Source organism: Copadichromis virginalis, linkage group LG16, assembly GCF_057382275.1.
Source record: "Copadichromis virginalis isolate Kocher_CV1m ecotype Utaka linkage group LG16, C_Virginalis_male_GT1.1, whole genome shotgun sequence".
Classification (NCBI taxonomy): Eukaryota; Metazoa; Chordata; class Actinopteri; order Cichliformes; family Cichlidae; genus Copadichromis; species Copadichromis virginalis.
In genome coordinates this window covers 24,982,976-25,003,261 of record NC_140633.1, presented here as the reverse complement: position 1 = coordinate 25,003,261, position 20,286 = coordinate 24,982,976, and the positions used below count along the sequence as shown (strand labels likewise).

Below are 20,286 nucleotides of genomic sequence, written 5' to 3'. Positions count from 1 at the left end.
ATTATATTATATTATATTATATTATATTATATTATATTATATTATATTATATTATATTATATTATATTATATTATATGTACCTTACGTCTTATTGCTTAAAGCTAATTTATGTGATAGATATTTTTTACACACTTAGATTTTTGTTAGTTCTTGCGATTTTTTTTTTTTGTTTTTCCCCTCTCCTATTAGATGTGTCTACAAAAAATAAAAATAATGCTGATAAAGATTCAAAAACTCAACCCCCACAAAAAATTAACGAAAAGAAAATAAATCCCTAAATTCCAATACTAGGTTTAAGTAGGTCAAATACTGTGTAGATTTATTTCCAGTACATGAAGTACAACGAGCGGAAATTACTTCAGGAAATTCTCTAGCCAACAACGACGTAATCAGCCGTATCGCGAGAAAACCCGAGAACATGGAAACAAGACAACAAAAATAAATTTGTGGACAACAAGCCAGAGTGCATGATGGCGGCGTCGCTGCTACGCCGGGACAAGAAAGCCACTGCCGCCCACTTGAAGGCAGACTTAAACCGGACTGACAATAGCTCCGGAGTCCGGCAACTACAGGAGCTTCTTGACGCTGTACTGAATCCCGAAAAACCAGCGGCGGACGGAGAAGCTCTTGACTGGTGTAAATGTCTGATTGCAGGAGGCGAAGGTTTCGATGAGTTCTGCAAAACGGTGCGCTCCTATGACAACGCGACTCTGTGCGGCTTGGTTTGGACGGCTAATTTCGTGGCATATCGATGCCGGACCTGTGGCATCTCTCCGTGCATGTCGTTATGTGCTGAGTGCTTCAATAACGGAGACCACACGGGCCATGATTTCAACATGTTCCGGAGCCAGGCTGGTGGGGCCTGTGACTGTGGAGACAGTAATGTCATGCGAGAGAGTGGGTAAGTCCGAGCTAGCTAACCCGGCTATGCTAACCGGCGCAGCCAGTGACATTTTCTCATGTGTGTTGTCAATGACAGTTTCCATATAAATTTATGAGATGCTGTTGCAGGCGGACAACATTTTTCAATCTAGCGATACTCCTGTCATTTATAAATACAACCCACGGGCTAAGGGTTACCTAAGCTAGCTAAACTCCAACGATCATACTGGGAGGTGTAGCTACAGGTTTCCGTGTACCTCTGTCTGTGGCTCTTTAGATATGGTGTGGTCTCTTTTCTGCTGTCAAAGTCTGAATGATCGTTAAGTAAGTGTCATCATTTTATCTTAATGTTTAAACAGCGACTGTCTCTGTTACTCTCTGACTCAACATCATATCTCTGTTCTTGATTACAGTTTCCTCCTAATCATAAAACTTAATTTCCACTCGCGGTTTAGATAAAATAATGTAGTAAACTATTAGCCTGCTTCCAGAGTTGGCCTGATTATCATGAGATGATAATTTAGTTTGTTACGTGGAAAGCAAAATACTGGGTAACTGAGTAAAAACCTATATAGAGATTCAGCATGCAAGAGTCTTTACTGCTATTAAGTAAGCATAACGAAATTATAGTTATTGTCCCTCAAATGGTGCATAAAGTGTACTTATACTGACACACACACACACATACTAATACATATGTGAACATATACATACTTGTGCATAAATTATATAGAAACGTATGTCATTTTGGATGATGTAAAGAGTAAGATTGGACTACATCTTTATAAATATGTGATGTATATATCAGGGTTGTAAATATGTGGAATTGAGCAGTAATGCACTTTACATGCGTTATTTACAGATTATGAAATCTCTATAAACAGATTATATGAATGTAGATATATAATTCTAAGTGTTATGAACAGATGATCATTTTTTAAAAAAAATATTACAGTCTTATGATCTTCAATAACAAATTATTCATATGTTAGACTATGTTTTTGTGTCATACTGATTCATTAGCTCATAAAATTTGTGTATGGATATTTAATGATGTATGAGAAAGAGGTGTGGTAGTGTGTGGGCTGCTGTGAATAACCCTTTAGTTCCCACTTCAATCAACCATTATTACCCAAAGCCCAATCCAGTAAATATCACAACAATATATTCATGAAATAAACCAAAAGGAAAACTCTTCTGCTCAGACCTCTGGGCTGTTTCAGAAGCTGAATGCAAATTGTACTCAATTTCTACCTGATAATTAAAACATGCTAACAGTTTCTTGACCAACTTTATCTTCTTTTAGTGCACATGAAGGAACAGCAGGAGCGGTCAAATGTACCTTTCTGTGTGACACTGTTTTAAAAAAACATTTCCTTTCCCCTGACAGGTTTTGTCGAAGGCATCGGTTGAGAACTGGGGAAAATATCCCCTTAATTCCCAGAGACCTGCTCTTGATGTCTGAGATGGTTCTTCCCCGCTTTATCCTGTGTATCATACAGTATCTGAGAGATGGATATGTTGAACCAGGTGAAAACAGTCATAACAGACACATGAAGTACAATACTTATTAACCAACGTAAACTGAACCTGTAACTTTAATGTGTGGTTGTCACCAATTAAAGGTACAACACCAGACACTTTCATTCGCTTTAACTTCAGTGGTTTACATCTGATATGATATTATATAAGATGGAAAACATGAGCTGCTGTGCAAGCCTTATACAAGTGTTATACAACTATTTACACGTAGAGTTACTTTCACTGAGTGCTGGGTCTCACGGGTCTCGCATCTCTTATCCTATTTTACCAGACACCTCAACTGAGAGAGATCTACAGAAAGTCCTGCAACAGCTGGAGCCTCAGATCTCCTTCCTTGAGGAGCTTACAAAGATGGGAGGAGCAATGAGGACTGTGCTGACAAAAATCTTGACCAATCAGCAGGCATTCAAGGAGCTGAGCATGGGTAAATATCCAGCTTAGGGTTTGGGCTCAATTAACAGAGCATTACCACTGATTTTTTTTTTTTTTTTTTTTTTTTTGTAATTTTAGGTCAGCAATGTACTAATTGTGAAAAATATTTTACTTGATATATGTGAACCAAAAAAAAAAAAAGAAATTAGAAGGTTTTCTTGCTCACTGCTTAACTGTTGCAGGCCAAGAGGAGAATTTGTATGCTAAGAAGAACTATGACAAGTATTTGTCAGCACTGAAGAATTCAGGTCTGGTATCAGTGGAGGAAAAAGGCCAGAGTGCTGCTGCTGATGTTGGTGTTGGGGCTGAAGGAGGTGCAGGCGCGATGGTCCTGTTAGGTAAGATGACATGTTTTTTTTTTTTTTTCTTTCAATAATCATCCATCTGCTTCACATCTTTAAGATAAAAAGAAAAAAATCATAATACTCTCCATTTGTTATTAATTATTATTTTTATTTGAATACATTTTAGTATTGTAAACGAGTCCACATTCCTATAAACGTATATTAGATTCTTTTTCTACCAAGTTTTATATATATTACACATGCAGTACTTTTTAAAAATGTATAAATAAATGCACGTACAGTGAATAAGAGACCAAACATTTCATAAATAAGTTTGTTGGTGCTATAATAACAGGTGACATATGTTCTAACTGTTGCTAAATAGTAATTAGTCCATTTGTTTTGTTAGGAAACAGCGGACCAGGGAGTCCAGACGAGCAATGTAAAGAGGTATGTTAAACTAATGCTTAAAATGACACTGACCTGATAATGAATGTGTGTTATTTTAAGTAATACGTTTTTTTAATTCCTCTTTTTATAAAACTGGTAAAGCCATATCACTGACCTGTGCAACATTAATGTTGTTTCTAATTTATGCTCAGTCAAAAAATGCTCAGTTGATGCCTTAATGAAAATTTGCAGACTTCTTGAAATTTATGTTGTTTTGTGTTTTCTTCCAAGGAGGATCAAGATGGAGGACAGTCTGTTGGTCAGAGGAAGAGGGTTAAGCTGAGTAGCAGTACCAAAGGTGCATGAAAAGAAAGGCATTCACACTATAATGTCTGAACTGAGCTGAACTGTGTATTCATTATGTCTCTTTATTGTCCTCAGACCCTTGTATTATTGAATCTCTGAAGCATAAATGCTTCCTGGAAGAGTTGCTGTTTTGGACAATAAAATACGAGTTTCCTCAGAAGATGGTCACCTTCTTATTAAACATGTTGCCAGATCAAGATTACAAGGTATTTTCTTTTCCAATTTTTCATGTGCAAAAATGAATGCCGCATACCACCTTTCAGATGCCTGTCTGATCTTAATTTTAACCTCCTAAGACCCAAACTCTTCCACGGCATGCATTTTTAATTTCTCTTTGATATTTGGGCATATTGGGACCCGATGAATGTAAAAACAAAGAATTACCAGCTTCTTTTTTTTTTTTTACCTGATTTTTGTTTCTTAGAAAAATAAGAGCCACATATGAGGATATTCGTTTAAAATTTCGATAGAACAGTAGCAGTATAATGTCCTTGTAAGTGGATATCAGGCTCTCAGAAAAATTAAGTATTTTGGTCTACAAGGACCTGAAATGTGATGTCCACATATGTGGACGCCAGGTCCTTGGAGGTTAAAGGATTCCTTCCTATGACATGGTGCAGACCAGGAGCAGTTATACAGCTCACAGGCTAAAAGTGGTCCACAAAGGCCTCCAAAGGGTGTCATTTCATTTGGCTTCGTTCTGCACCAGAAAGCTGTTTGCATGTCATTGAGAACAAATTAGAGATGGGAATTATCGTCATCATCTTCTTGCTGACGAACGCATTAACCACAACCTGCTGCATGATACCAAAGTGGTATTGTTAAGCCAAGGACCTGCACCCACACGTTTACAACAGTGGTGTTTCTTTATGAGTTTACAGCAACTGAATGTGGAACAACTGACGCATTGTTGAAATCGCACAAGACATTTCAGACTTTTTTTTTTTTTTTTTTTTTAAATAGATGGTTTATTAAATTCTTATTGCATCTCAGTATTTTTGTCCTTGCAAAACTACTCTAGTAAATGATTTACAGGAAAAAAATCCTTTTTGAGCTTAGACCTTGGTGCAACTTCCTCCCCTCCTTCCTCCTCCGTTAAAGCCAGCTTTCTTCTGATTGGTTGCCCTTCGTAAACAGAAGGTTTGAACACCAGAGAAGTGTGGTCACAGCCTGAAATAACCGTATTATGGATATCTGGTCCCAGTTACACCATACACAGCCTGAAATTGGAATGTTTCAGTTGTTTAAAGCTTGAGCTGGGATTACATGCACATATTTGAAATTATGTTTCCTGTGTTTAATATAAGAATCTTACCTTCTGTGCTTTGGGATTCATGCATTGCCTTTTCATCATGCCTTTTCAATATCAAACTGGGCTTAAAAAAGCTCAGTATGTATGAGTTTTTGAAGGCAAGCCTTAATCGTGTTATGGGCTTCTTGTCTTTCTCTCTGGCAGATCACCTTTACAAAAACATTTGTCCAACATTACGCTTTCATCATGAAAACGCTGATGAAAAGCCACGAGTCGGATACGATGTCCAACCGCATCGTTCACATTAGTGTGCAGCTGTTCAGCAACGAGGAGCTGGCTCGACATGTCACAGAGGAGTGTCAGCTGCTGGACATCATGGTCACAGTCCTCCTCTACATGATGGAGAGTTGCCTTATTAAAAGTGAGCTTCAGGGTAAGTCGGCCAGTTTTCTCACTATTTTGATAAATGCTCACTCGGGTTGTATTATTAAACATGAGAAGGTTTTTTTTGTTTTCTTTTTTTAAATGGTATTTTCCAGGTTATTCATTGTTGATATTTTTGTCTTGAACTTATTAATAAAACTGAAATTTGGATTTAAATGGTTTTATATGCACCTGGTCAAAAGATCCATCATGACACAAATAATGGATGGCATTAGCTGCCTTTTTTATGTCTAATTGTGCAAATCTGTTACATGAAGCCACTGAGTTTTCTAAAGCAATAATTAAATATAAATGCTTCCTAAAGAACAAAGAACAGCTGCTAATTTTGCCCTATGTTTTTAATCATTCTTGGTGCTTGTATAGCCTGCACAGATGTTTCATTTCATTGCTGGCTCCAAGTAAAATGAGCTTGAATCTTTACCTGTTGGGTGAGTGGATGACGTGGGCACCCAAGTTTGTGGGTGCGATGACGTGAGAACATGGCGAGTTTAAAATTAATACCATAGTTGTTAGACAAGTTTGAATCTCAGTGACCTAGACCTCAAGGTTAAGGTCGGAGGTCAAGTTTTCTGAAAATTTTGCAAATGCGGTAACTTGAGAAGGAAGTCACCTAGGAGTTTGAAATTGATACCATAGGTATCTACTAGGAGGCTGAGCAGTAGCACTGGCATAGACTCCTTTTTTAATGCTGCACTCATCATTGTTGGCAGTGTTATAATAACAGCCAGGTGTTGATTTAAATAACACATTGACCCATGTCTATGTATTTCTTTATGTTTATTTTCTTGTAGATTCCTAAATACGATTTGATTCCAATTGTCAGTGTTTCCTGTCTCGCTGTCTTTCTTTTTTAGATGAAGAGAACAATCGGCATGTTGTGGTGAACTGCAGTGAAGCACTATTGAAGAACAACACCTACTGGCCCCTAGTTAGTGATTTCATTAACATCCTCTCACACCAAAGTGTAGCGAAAAAGTTCCTGGAAGACCACGCATTGTTGATGCTGTGGATGAGCTTTGTGTCGTTTTTCCAAGGTAAGTCCTATTACTTTCTTACACTTACTTACACTTTAAGATCACTGGATTAGATTGAGGCTTGTATTAATTAATTCTTGATTTAAAGAAAAAAGCTTCAAATTTTCCCCTAGCCTCCTTTGTTAAATTAATGCTATGTTATCCCAATGAAATGTACTCAAACAAATGTACTTACACCACAAAAGTGATTTTGTTATTATAGTCAGTGTGAGGCTAGTGAGTATTTTCATCTGTGACTCAGAAAATTAATTTCAGACAATGCTTGTATCCCATCTATTGTTGGTATGGTGGGTTCAGAGATATCAAACCACATGGATATCAGTGTAATAGATCTAGTTTTTGTTATTCAGTCAGTCAAGTCAAACACAACGCTTGATTTAAAAGCGTGTTCCTGCAGATTTATTTAAACTTCTGGGCTTATTCAGAAGGAGATTTGTTGCCCTCCTTTTAAATAGTTCAACCAAAAAGCAGAGTTGTGGTGCGATAGATTCTTTATCACTGGATTTGAATTGTGGTTGGTGCTGCTGGCTTTTTACTGCACTCTACCACAATCCTAAAAATAACGCTCACCCTTGTATAGTGGGCCTGAGTATCCTCTTGCTGACGCTATGAGGACAGTGTCACTATTACCCTGTATCCATGCGAGCCACAAACTGACACATTCAATAGAGAGTTTTGTAATTCACATACTTGTTGACATTTTATTAGGTTACATATAAATATGAGGGGAAATGTTGAATTTTAAAAACGCAGACTTGTATTTTAAACTTTTTATGTGCATTGAGAAGTTGTGCATAACAGGTTATAACCATTCTGCTGCTGTCATAGGTATGAATCTGAATAAGCGGGAGTTGAATGAACATGTGGAATTTGAGTCTCAGACGTACTATGCAGCATTCGCAGCAGAGCTTGAGGCCTGTGCACAACCAATGTGGGGTCTCTTAACACACTGCAAAGTCAAAGTAAGTCTCACTCACAGGATTAATGGAACATGCGTTATAAGCACCTCAAGCTGCAATCACTTACTACATAATACTATATCAAATTTTTTACATCTGATTTTATGTGTTACCAGGAAACACAAGAATACACTAAAACTGTGGTTCGATACTGTCTGGAGACCTTGCAGATCTGGTTTGATGCCATTGGCTTCATTGATGAGGTATATTAATGGCAAACTGCCGTATGTACAAGTAATATTTTCCCTCCCCTGTTTCACATAAATGTCTGTATATCTGTCATAGCCTGCTCCGAATCAAGTGACATTTCACCTGCCACTCCACCGCTACTACGCCATGTTCCTCAGTAAGGTATGCCACCTCATCTTTTAGTGCACAGTCTATTCTCTTTGGTGTCTGTGTTTATGTGTTTTTAAAGTTGATTGTTTGGTTCAAAATCCCCAGGCTGTAAAATGCCAAGGACTGGATCTGGACAGCCTCCTTCCTGACCAAGAGATGTTGATGAAGATCATGGTGCATCCACTCCAGATCCAGGTATAACAGTGGAAGACAATAGATTTGGTTTTACCTGCATGTCTAATGCACATCTGTGTCCATGCACTTATTGTAACAAGTAAAAGTATTTGCAGACTACGTGGCTTCAGGTTAGGAGAAGGTTAAGTGATTCCAGCCTACCACGTCTAACACTGGTCTGCAGAGACTCCTCACTCAATTAACACTTTGTTCTATGTGACTGTAGGCGTGCCTGTCAGAAATCCACAGCAACATGTGGGTGAGGAATGGACTGCAGATTAAGGGACAGGCTATGACTTACGTGCAGTCACACTTCTGCAACTCCATGATTGATCCTGACATCTATCTGCTGCAGGTGAGGACTCCTGCTTCACAGACAATACTTGCTGTGTGTGTGTGTGTGTGTGTGTGTGTGTGTGTGTGTGTGTGTGTGTGTGTGTGTGTGTGTGTGTGTGTGTGTGTGTGTGTGTGTGTGTGTGTGTGTGTGTGTGTGTGTGTGTGTGTGTGTATTTCTTTTATAATTTCAATTTAGTTTTTAAGTCTGCTTTCTCTCTTTTATTATTGAAGGTTTGTGCATCAAGACTAGACCCTGACTACTTTATCTCAAGTGTTTTTGAGAGGTAAGCTATATTTCTGATAATATTATGCTACATAAAACATTTAACATTTGCAGATGGGTAACATCTGGTTTATAAACTGTCCTCTGATGCAGGTTTAAAGTAGTCGACCTGTTGACCATGGCGTCTCAGCATCAGAATGCCGTGTTGGACTCTGAGCAAGAGAGACCAATGCTAGAAGGAGCACTTACCTTTCTGGTCATACTAACAAGCCTTCGCATTCATTTGGGTGAGTGGTACAGCAGAGGGCTGTGCAGCATCTTTATCAGAGTAGCAAACTACCTTACGGTATATAGAGTTACCCTAGAGCTAATAAATCATTTGCTGAGGCTCTGCGAGGTGTTGATAGCTGGTAGGTCGTGTCGCTGTTGGCACGAGTTCATGTAACCATTGTTTCTCTTTGCTGGTGCAGTTTTCCTGTATTTGGCACTCATCCCAGGAGTGTTTTTCTTTGCTGTATTACAATAAGAAGTGACTTTTTCACGTAAAACTCTCCAATGAAGTCCTTTACTTGGCTGAAAATGTCATTTGAACTATTTCTAGTATTTGTTCATGGAGATAACCAAGGACTTTGTAAATTATACTCTGACGCAAAAGGCCTACATTGACACTCCTCTCTTTGCATATATTGAAATATAACTGTGATACAATTTCTCCCTAGGGAGATAGTGCTTTCAGATGTTCTGCTGACTTATTCATCCATATTACAGAACACTGCATTACAAAACTGCATTATGTTAAAGAGATAGTGGTCACAGTCTGTTTTTTAAAAAAAAAACTCCTCAGTTCATAATTATCTTGCCAAACCTCAAAACTGAGCTCTTACTGGTGTTTAAAGTGGCAATCTTGAAGTTTTTTCATAGATCATTTTGAATTTATTGAAAGAATAGACCTGTAAGTTGTTCCTAATTATTCATTTATTTAAGACATAAAATTAAATGTCTGTTTCATTACGGTCTCAGAAAGATGTAACCAACTGGTGATTGAGCCTGTGCTTCAGTGATACACTTGTACTTTTATAAACTTTGTAAGCTCCCAGGAAAAAAAAATACCAGTATAGTGGCTTTAGGTTAAAAAAGTATTTAGCTCCTGAAACACAAATTGTGAGCATATCTTCTCCAGTGGCATGAAATGTAACATGTTTGTCAGTGAGATTACGATTTACTGCTGCACTCAATCAGAAAAGCATCTACAAATCGTGACAGTGGTCAGTGGCTCTGGGTTTCAGCCGGTCAGTTACCATAGCGAGGTAACCGACTCGCTGTGGTTTGCTGACTCATGATGTGGGCAGCAAACAGCACTGCCTGATTCCTTTATTAAAACAAAAAGTTTCTTTTGTTTCCCCACTCTGTAACTCTGTGGCCTGTAACCACCTCTGGCTTGGTTATTGCCAAGACAGCCAGCACTAAAATTTTTAAGATTACATATTGTCAGCCATTTCTCCTATTTTGTCAAGTTTCTGTACTGGTGAAAGTCAGATCCCCTCACTGTCAGTTTGCCTTCACACTCTTCTTCTCATTTTCACCGACAGGGATGACCGATGATGAGATCCTTCGGGCTGAAATGGTCTCTCAGTTGTGCATGAACGATCGTACGCACAGCGCACTCTTAGACCTTGTATCCTTCAGTCATTAACAAATACTTTCTGAAGAGAAACTGTATTCAGTTATCCACAGCATATATGTATTTATATATGTTTTATTTTTCCTTAAGAGATTTTTCGTAGATTCCTGAAAATCCCAACCCAAAGAGTGGCATTGTACCCGGTAGCTGTAGTTTTGAGGATATGCTCTCTGCTGTAGCCGACTTCAAAGCACCTGTGTTTGAGCCTGGAGGATCCATGCAGCAGGGCATGTACACACCCAAAGGTAGGATATTCTCGTGAAGGAGAAGGCAGGATTTCCTAACAGATCTTAAAAAAAAGTAACAGATGTTTATAAAAGTGTTGTTACAGATTTTACAGAAGTGTCTGGTATGGTAAAGGCAGACGTTACACGCAGTCGTTGATACTGTTATAGAAGTAGTTTAGTTAAAATATGAAACCTAAGAATCTATTTGACGTTTTTCCACCAGCAGCTAAACAAAATTTTCATCAACAGTTGTAGTCACAGTGGGACGGAAATAAACAACATTGCAAATAACTGGTGTTTAGTTCATGGCTTGTTTGTGGGTTTTAACAATTCTGGGTTCATGTCCTCGCTGAGGGCTTTCTGCTTGGTGATAGCATCATCATCTGAGCAGCATGAAGATATGTCTGCTGCCCTCCACTGGCCAACAGTAACATTAGCTTTAAGAATGCGTGTAATATTTTAATATATTTTTGGAGGCTTTTTTAGCTGTTATTTGATAGGATCGCCAAGATAACACAGGAAAGCTGGGAGAAAGACCAGGGGGAAGAGACACAGGCGTCAGGACAGAGTCAAACCTGGGTCTGTGCTTTAGACTTGCAGCTAATGGGTTGCCTGCTCAACCCAGTGAGCTAAATCAGCACCCCAAAAGACTGTAATATTTAAGAGCTTTTTAAGACTAGATCTAATGAGCTGGTCGCTGAGCTTTGAATAGAAATTATGATAAAATATATATTTTTTTTATCATATTTTTAAATATTGTCTTATTTTTGTTTTATGGCCTAGAACTTACAGCAAATAGTTTTTCAAACCAACAGCAGTCATTTTAATCACAAAGCTGATATCTGATTTCTAGGGAGTTTACTTTGTTCTCCAGCAAGAAGCATATGAGGTAATATACACACATTATGGGTGGTGCATTCTTGTGAAATAACTAATTGTCTTATCCAGTTCACGGAAAGAATAAATGTTGTCACTTAAAAACGAACATATGTTAAATCTATTCTATTGCTTTTTAGATCGCTCCCTGTTATAGTTAAGAATGGGGCTCAATCTTTTGCACTAGATCTATGTCCTCAGGGCACCACTTGGGGGCAGACTTACACCACTTATGATGGTGACAGGTGAAAAACAGGGAAACCATGAAACAGTGTCACTTTGTACCTGAGATTGCAAAGCATTTCTCTTCCTTTTTTTCACTAGCTGAAGTGTGGGAGAAAGAGTTTGACCCCATCATGGTCGTTCTCAGAACAGTCTATCGCCGTGATGTCCAGTCCGCAATGGACAGATATGCAGCATTGTAAGTTTGATTTTCCCCACACATTTCTATTTTCTGTCACCTTCTAAACTCTGTATAAATGTTTCCTTTGCTCGGCAGTAGTTTTGTTGCTGTTTTCATGTTCAGTCATGACAAAAATCAGGTCGTCTCTCTTTCTGCTGGTGAAGGGACATGATTACAAAGGTCAGCTCTGCTAGGTGTTGAAGTGATTCCAATTAGATTGGTGTCGAGAGAGCTCAATATTTCAGGCTAAATTGTAATGCAGTTGTGGAAGTCTTTCTTTTTTTGATTGTCCTGAAGACGTCTCCAAGGATAAACATGTCAGTGGAGGTGAAGGAGATACTTTGGGGGTTAATTTTCTTTCTGGCTTCTGAAAATACTCATTAAACTAAAAGTGGCTCACTCTGTTTCTGTGTTTGAAATGGCAATTGGTTAGAGCCTTTGTAATTCATGGATGGATCACTCATCCGCCTCTTTCACGTACATGCTTTCAGTTTTCGCTTCAGTTTTTGTGTCCAGTACAGATGAAACTAGAGCATATTTCTCTCTCAGACATATTGAAGCTGCCTGTGCCACCTTCAGAGTCTGATACCAGCCTCATGTTGCTCATTCACACTGTTTGAATATGATGGATTACATGTCAGGCTCGCCCTGGCTCGTGTGATAATAATCCCATCATCACTAATAGAGTGCTGCCCCTCGGCTCTTCTGTTGTGTAGACTGAAATCTTTCGTGATTTATTCTGAACAGCATTCGGTGTCACTTTCCCAAACGCTTATTTCTCTCAACCTAACTCTGACTTCTCTCATTATTACTTGTATGTAATGAGTATAAAAATTGATTATTGCTAGTAATTGCTTTTTTGATTTGTTTTCTCGCCTCCTTTTTGATGATGATGTCCACTAGTTTGAAACAGTTTGGCATTCACACTGGCAACCCCTGGCCACCATACAAGGAAAGGACTCCTCTGCACCCATGTTACAAAGGTCTAATAAGGCTGTTGCACTGCAAGACGCTGCACATTGTGATATTCACTCTACTTTACAAGGTGAGTCTTTCACCCACTACCAGTGCCATATAAAACAGCCAAATCCATCGTCTCTCTTTGCAGTTTGTAGTATGACTTGGTTTGCAACTGGTGCTGAAAATTGGCGCATCACCAAATAATCATCTTCATAGTATCGATCAGGCAAGATGTATTAAGAATACAAATTCATTGACAGATGGCCAGTTGAGGGCTTGGTATCAGTAATGAGAGGCTGATCTATGGATGCATAATAACTTAAAAAAAGCAAACACATTGACAACTAAACCTTGTGTTATTTGTTCTCTGGGGTAAGCTAATGGTTTGATCATGTTCTAGATCTGGATGGATCATCAGAACATGTCTGAACACGTGCTGTGCATGGTGCTGTACCTGATTGAACTGGGTTTGGACAACCAGATTCAAGACAACAAGGAGGATGAGGTAAGATAATTTGCTTGGTTTAACTTGTAACCACTTTCCTCACTGTCTAGGCCCCTAGTGCCAACCAGTTTCTCACTGAGTCATTGTCGTCGTCGTCTTCTTCCTTTTTTTTTGTTTAGGAGCCTTGCATTGAGGAGCACTGTCACGACAGCTGGTTCCCAGGCACCAATCTCCTCTCCAATCTGCACCATGTCATCAACTTTGTCAGGGTGCGGGTTCCTGAGACCGCTCCAGAGGTAAAGAGAGAGGCACCTCCCAGCACCAGCACCGAAGCTTCTTCTTATGGCCAGGTAAAAGGAAACTCGGTGACAGGCCGTGCTTGTTTGCATTAACTTTAAATTAATTTGAGTTACATTCCTATTTCCATCCTCTGTGCTAAGCTAACTGCCAGCTTGCATCATAACTATGGAAAAGGAATGAGAAAGCAGGATTTTTTTCTAAAAACATTACTGCTTTTAAAATGTGTTTAATAAATAAATAAAATTACCCATCAGATGCTGTATTCAGAATATATCTTACCGCACCACTAGGGGTGATCCTACATGGAACTAAATGCTCTGAATAAAGAGTTTGTTGTCAAGATAAAATCAAAAAAGTAGCTGAGAGTCACTTAAAGAAGGTCTCTCTCTTGTTGATGGGGTTTTGGATGGTCTGGATAGTTTTTGGCTTGTTGCCACTATATAGATTTATTCTCTAAAAACTTTGTCTTCTTAAATAGAAATCACAGCAGATTTTGACTGATTGTAGGCCTTAGTGATCTATTGGTCTGGAAGTGAGGGTGTAACTCTTCTTTTAGGTCTGTCCTGTCAAACATGTGGTTTATTTATCATCTTGCATTACTGGTTGCTTCATGCACCACTTTCATATCATGATTACTTTACTCGTTCCACAGAACTCCAGGCGTCTTTCAGGAAATTGGAGAGAGGTAGCTGTTTGTACTCATTTCTATGAAAAGACTAATGCTCGAATGAAACAATCAGCTGCATTAGCCTTTGTTTTATCTCTACTTTGAAAGACTTCTCTTGTATGTGTTTCTTTGATGCATTTCAAAGGAGTTCTGTCTTGTTGTGTTATGGTGTGTGTATGTGTGTGTAATGCTATGCTTCAGCAGTTCCCCTCCCTCTTGACTGCTGAAACTAATTACGTGTGTAATGCAGGTTTGGGGTAAACGCTTTTTAACCGCATGTCAGAATGATTGATGTTCCCTTGACTGGGCTGTATGATGTATGTTTATTTAACAGTGCAGCTCAGATGCTTTTTTTATGTCAGGTCAGGTCAGGGCAATCCTTCAGATGGCTTGTATTTGAATTTTCGTTAGGAGTCTGGTTGTCCCAGCGCTATCAGCTGCAGTGTTCATAAAATGTCAGCTGAAATAATGAACATTTTATTTGACTTTTACGTGCACGTTCCCGTCTGAATATGGTAATGACACCGACCTACAATCCATCAAAGTCGACCAGACTATTAGTTATATTAATAATTGGAAATGGTCTAGGTGCTCCATAAAAAAATTGTGAAATTTGAAGAGCTGTGTCATGTTTCTCTTTATTGTGAGCTTCACGTGTGATATGTAATATTTATTCATGTGTGTTCTTCTAGATTCCTGTACTTTTATTGATAAATAATGGATTATGGTTCTTGATCTAATGGTGTCTCACTATATTGGCCAAATATTTCATCTTTTTGTAAAGAAATGTTTGCCTTCAATGCTTTCTTAGAACCTTCGCGAAGCTCAGGTGTTCAGTCTCGTGGCAGAACGTAGAAGGAAGTTCCAAGAGATAATCAATCGCAGCACCACTGAAGCCACGCAGGCTGTCAGGCCCAAGAGCTCCTCGACACGCTGGGTTCCGCCAGGCACGCCCCCGCAGCTGGTCACAGAGATCCTGGAGATCCGTGAAAGCATGCTGTCCCTCCTCATCAAGCTCCACCAAAAGATGTCGTCTAAGCAGAACTCTCTTTCGGCATCTTGGCTAGAGGACATCGAGTCGAACCGCCTCGCTCACGGAGACGGCATAACAGCCATTGAACGTATCCTCACCAAGGCAGCCGCGCGCAGCTGCCAAATCAAGCGTAGCATCCAGGACATTTGTGGAAAGGTGTGTCCACCAGTACCACCAAAGAAGAACAGTCCCACTGACAAGAAAGCCATGGACAAAGAAGAAAGGTAATTATAACTTCAGATTTTCATTTACACACCTCCGTGCTACATCATTAACTTTATTCTTAATTTCTGTTGAGTAGTATTTTGTTATGTTTTTATGATATTGCATTCAATAATTGATCTTTATCGAACCTTTTGAAGTCATGGTATTGTTATCATTTATAAGACATGTGAGTGTAAATAAAGAGATCTTTACTATTTAATCTAATTATCTTGACTAGAGGTCCAGATGTGCAAGATGCAGATACGCTTTAATGTGTGCTTTAATGTAATGATTTCATATGTTCTTATTCGATATAAATCCACATAAATAGTGGCTCTATTGCTGCTGGCTTTGTACATCTTGTACTTGAATGGAAATGCACTCCATTGACTGTGTGAAAAGTTAAAATGTGCAGGATTTGCCTTTTCACCACACATTCACCCACTAGTCCTCTCCTTCCCCTACTTTAATGATGATGGAACGGCTTATAGCGATTTGATAACAGTCTGCTTCTGGGGTTGGTTGGCTTCACCCCACAGCTAAAATTAAAGTTACAGCCTCTTCTGTTCCCATGAACTAGATCAGTGTCCGTCACACAGCAATATAGGCAGTGGCAGTGAGAACTAAGAAGGCCATTCTTCAGTCTGGTTGTCGGTACCCCTTAAGCCATCAGTGAAACTATTGAGCTGTGACACTCCTGTCAGCATTTGTTTATGTCCTCTTATTAGGGACTTAATTTACAGTCAGCTCTCGCCTTTGTATGCACTGGTGAGAACTAAACCCACGAGATTAGCTTAATAATCAGCTTTTCCAAATTTTAAAACGCAGCCTTGTTGAAATCAGAAACATCCTGTGTGTGTGAAAATAGCCCCTGTTACATGCACATGCTATGGGTGATCAAGCAAGCTCTGCACAATAGGCATGCTTTTCCACAGAATACTGAGGGATCACTTATTCGAAGGGGAACGCTAATAATAAATCCTCTTAAAACGAAGAAAAAAATCACCATATTATGCAACACTTTCCATCAGAAATTGCTGTTTCTGTAAATGAGGGACAATCATTTATCACAGGACTGATTGTATCTCCCTCAAAACAATCTGATCGGGGGAATTAAAGCAAATTCTTTCAGTAGTTGATTAGATTATATGGAAATATAGACACATGGCATTTATTTGGTTATGATCTCAGTGACCTATCAAACAAACTACTTCATATCTACCAAAACATTTCTGTTTTTCTTTCTTTCAGGCGTCAAAGGGCTAGAGAGAGACAGCAGAAACTGCTTGCTGAATTTGCCTCTAGGCAGAAGAGTTTCATGGAAACAGCCATGGATGTCGGTAAGAAAAGGCTGACTGATCTTCTTTTTTGCCAGCTTGTTATGTATATTTTAGAGTTTCTGAGCTTAAAATTCTTAAATATGATATGTAGCTAAAGTCTGTTTGCAGAAAAGCAGCAGCAGTAGCGCCAGCTTCATGATCATTGCTCGTAGGCGTTTGACAGTTATGAAATGAAAACTGCAAAAAAACAATGCAAACATGTGCAATATCATATCACAGTATCACAGTCATATATTTCTCACCACATGGTGGCATAACCCAATCACAGCTGTTCCCTGCAGCTTGAAGTTTTATGAGTTAGTCTGGACAAGTAACACCAAGTTAAATGGCAGATATACAATTATATGCAAAGGGTGATGTGTTTCTGCATCGCAAAGTAGCACAATTACTTAGTCACCTAAAAACACACCACAAACTACAGTGTAAATAATACTGTACTATTAATTGGTTCTAAATTAATAATCAATACAGAATTTATGAATTAGATATTAAGGATCTAAGTTAGTCAATCTAGAATTAAAAGCAGTAAAGACAGAATAAATCCATAGATAAGCTGTAGCAAGTTTTCCACGGCGTTTGGATCAACCTTCATCTCCAAGTTCTTAAACTGTGAAAAATGTGAAGTATTGATTAGTATTTGCTGCTGTACTTTGTCAGAAGTTATTAGTAAATAAGAAAACGATTCATTGCTTTTTTTTTTTTTTTTTAAACGTCCTTATTTTACCCTTAATGTCTTATATTTTTGTGCAATACTGCAGGAGGGAAAGACCTTTTAAAAATCATAAAACACATATTACCACTTTCTGTTTCAAGGACATTTTGCCAGTGTAGCCCTTGAAGCGCTGTTAGCTAAAATAAACTCATCATTGCTGTATGTTTTTCACTGGGGCAAGGTGACAGTGGGCCGAGCCCGTGCGTACGGTCTCTGCAGGCCTTTCAGGAGAAATTGCGAGTAGGGTGATCCTGTGGGAGTGTGGGTGGCTGCTAGCTGTGAGGGCACATAAGATCAAAGCACTAATGGTAGACTGGACTCCCAGGGCCCCCCTCTGACACAGCATGGTTAGCAAATGAATAATGGCCGGTGTGTTCAGAAGGACTGTTCTGATGTCTTTCTAAGCACTCGCTGCCGAGCCAGAACACCAGCTGCAGTCTCAGTGCTGGATTTTCACAACATAACATGAGTATTTCCATTATGTTGGTGACAATATCGGCACAAAGAAAAATTATTATTATTATGATTATTGTTTATTCAGTCTCCGCCTTACTCTGTTAAACAGACCCGTCTGTGAAATGCTGTATCTGTACCAGAAATACTCTGGATCATTCAGAGTCAACTTACTGCTGTTTTTTTGGGAAAAAGATCTTGCAGCTGAAATTTTAAATGTTACGTTTCAATTCACCACACATCAAATTCCTGTTTCCTCTTCTGTATTGCTGGAAGCAGAAATATCAAAGATGGCATCTTTAATTAAGCCAAATGGGTGCAATTCTATGTAGATGTTATTAAGATAGTTTGTTAACTAGGATCTTTTTAGTAATATGTTGCAGTAGGACGGCAGCACAGTGATGGGGCGGTTAGCACCATTGCCTCACAGCAAGATGGTCATGGGGTTTTAAGTGTCTGGTTCTCTCCATGTTATCCTGCTTCCTCTCCCAGTCCAAAGACATACCTGGCATGAAGTTAATTGGAGGATATGAGTTGGCCATAGTTTTGAATCTGATGGTTGCTTATGAGTTGGCCCGGTGATAGACTGGCGACCTATCCGAGGTGTACCCTGCCTCTCGCCCTATGCCAGCTGGGGTAGACTCCTGCCCCCCCTTCCGCAACCCTAAATTGGATAAGGAGAGGAAATGGATGGATGTTGCAGTGGTTTAGCTGTCATGGTTTTTGATTTGGGGTCTTTTTTATAGTTTGAGTCTAACCTTTTCTAAGAACTAGGCGCCAACCTTAACATGCAATATTTTTAGGAGGGTGCCACAAATGCATGCTGTTGCTGGTGTGCTTGTTGTCTTGCTTTTTGTGTGTGTCTGTGTGTACACATGCACGTACGTTTATGGCTCTATGTACTCAGATGGCCTGAGGGTACAACTGTAGCACTGACATCTAATGCAAACAACTTTCATTTCCTCAGGAACACGGTGACCTCTCCTGCGAACATGTTTTCCCAAAAAGCAATAAATCAATTTGTAACACAGCTCGACATTTCCGCGATGTTTATTGCTCAAATTGAACACAGTTTTTAACATTTAAAATGAATTTCACATCAGTAAGTAATTTCTAGCACTGTGCCAGACTGACATGTGAGGAGTAGTAGAAAACAAATCCCATTTTAGTTCCCAGTATTTTTAAAACCCCACTGTGTATGCAGGAAGGGCACTGGGGGACATGCTTTTATTGAAATCAGTACAGATGTTTCCATTACAAGTAACATCAGAATGAGAGTGATATCATGCGTTTCACTTTTTGCTTTCCTTCCAGCACTCACAAACTAGCATGCCATCCCAGTGTCATCTGATAATACTCCAGAAAGCTTCTTTGTATGTCAGACCTTTTTGTCTTTGAGTGTCAAATAAATGTTCAATGAGACTGAGGTGGGAGATTGTGAAGGATAGTCTGTGATAGTCAGCAGCACTTCTCGGTCTTCTTTGGTTTTCAAGTAGTTTTTGTGAAGCCTTTATGTGTTTGAGTTCATTATCCTGCTGTAGTGTGAATTAGGGCTGGGCCATATTATACCGTTCACGGTAATACCGGTATAATGTTAGGCAACGATAGGAAAATGAAATATCGCGATAGAATGGGAGTAAAACGCGCATGCGCGGTGCCTTTGTTTTCATACGCACATGGCCGATTGTTGAGTGAAACAGATGAACCAGAATTGGTTTGTAAAAATGGTGCAACTTCCGTGATGTGGAACTGGTTTGGTGTTTGTCCGTCAGATACACAACAAAGCACATTTTTTTGCAGAACATGCAAGCAGCCGTTGTTATTGTCATATTTGTCGGACTAAGATGCTCTTAAATCTGGGAGTAATCTGGGTCCTAAACTCCGTATGTTTCAGGTCAAACAACACTGCAGCATCACTTAGAGTTAAAAACTGTCTAAATTCTTTCATCTTTAATAAAACGATCAGCATTGCTGCTTTACCAGGTGTAACTATAAAGTTTAACTTCCAGGCATCCATGAAAACAAAAGTTATTACATTTAACGGAGTTAGAAGTTAGCAGGAAGCTAGCGGAAGTTAGCTCGCTAGTTTCGCTAGTTACCTAAGCATGATATTGCATGTTCTGACTGAGAGATTTCTGAAAAAAATCAAACGTACAGCTCTGCTATCACTTCCAACATAAATGAAGACAGGAAACTAAACAGCAGTGATGTTTGTAGGGTTACTGAAGTTGGGCTAGCTGGTATATAATGATGTGCTACGTGATCGCTAGCGACACAGCTATGTTAGCATAACATAAACAGTGAAGCTGGAGGACGAACACTAACAC

General features: G+C 39.1%; 1 protein-coding gene across 2 annotated transcripts in view; it reads left to right on the top strand.

Moving 5' to 3' along the window:
• The first annotated feature begins 406 nt into the window (after positions 1–406).
• The window catches only part of ubr3 (ubiquitin protein ligase E3 component n-recognin 3), a 38,988-nt gene continuing 19,108 nt past the window's right edge, over positions 407–20,286 (top strand). Inside the window, exons 1-25 of one of the 2 annotated variants that reach the window (XM_085434013.1) lie at positions 407–902; positions 2,274–2,413; positions 2,697–2,849; positions 3,040–3,195; positions 3,551–3,591; positions 3,823–3,889; positions 3,973–4,103; positions 5,354–5,582; positions 6,448–6,627; positions 7,456–7,589; positions 7,703–7,789; positions 7,872–7,937; positions 8,031–8,120; positions 8,326–8,454; positions 8,667–8,719; positions 8,812–8,945; positions 10,248–10,333; positions 10,443–10,584; positions 11,767–11,863; positions 12,749–12,890; positions 13,206–13,310; positions 13,430–13,600; positions 14,203–14,235; positions 15,029–15,474; positions 16,706–16,794. In XM_085434013.1, the coding sequence (XP_085290139.1) occupies positions 469–902; positions 2,274–2,413; positions 2,697–2,849; positions 3,040–3,195; positions 3,551–3,591; positions 3,823–3,889; positions 3,973–4,103; positions 5,354–5,582; positions 6,448–6,627; positions 7,456–7,589; positions 7,703–7,789; positions 7,872–7,937; positions 8,031–8,120; positions 8,326–8,454; positions 8,667–8,719; positions 8,812–8,945; positions 10,248–10,333; positions 10,443–10,584; positions 11,767–11,863; positions 12,749–12,890; positions 13,206–13,310; positions 13,430–13,600; positions 14,203–14,235; positions 15,029–15,474; positions 16,706–16,794 (3,535 nt within the window). In that variant the 5' untranslated portion in view covers positions 407–468. The remainder of the gene's footprint in view (positions 903–2,273; positions 2,414–2,696; positions 2,850–3,039; positions 3,196–3,550; positions 3,592–3,822; positions 3,890–3,972; positions 4,104–5,353; positions 5,583–6,447; positions 6,628–7,455; positions 7,590–7,702; positions 7,790–7,871; positions 7,938–8,030; positions 8,121–8,325; positions 8,455–8,666; positions 8,720–8,811; positions 8,946–10,247; positions 10,334–10,442; positions 10,585–11,766; positions 11,864–12,748; positions 12,891–13,205; positions 13,311–13,429; positions 13,601–14,202; positions 14,236–15,028; positions 15,475–16,705; positions 16,795–20,286) is intronic. The other variant, XM_085434014.1, reaches the window with a different exon arrangement.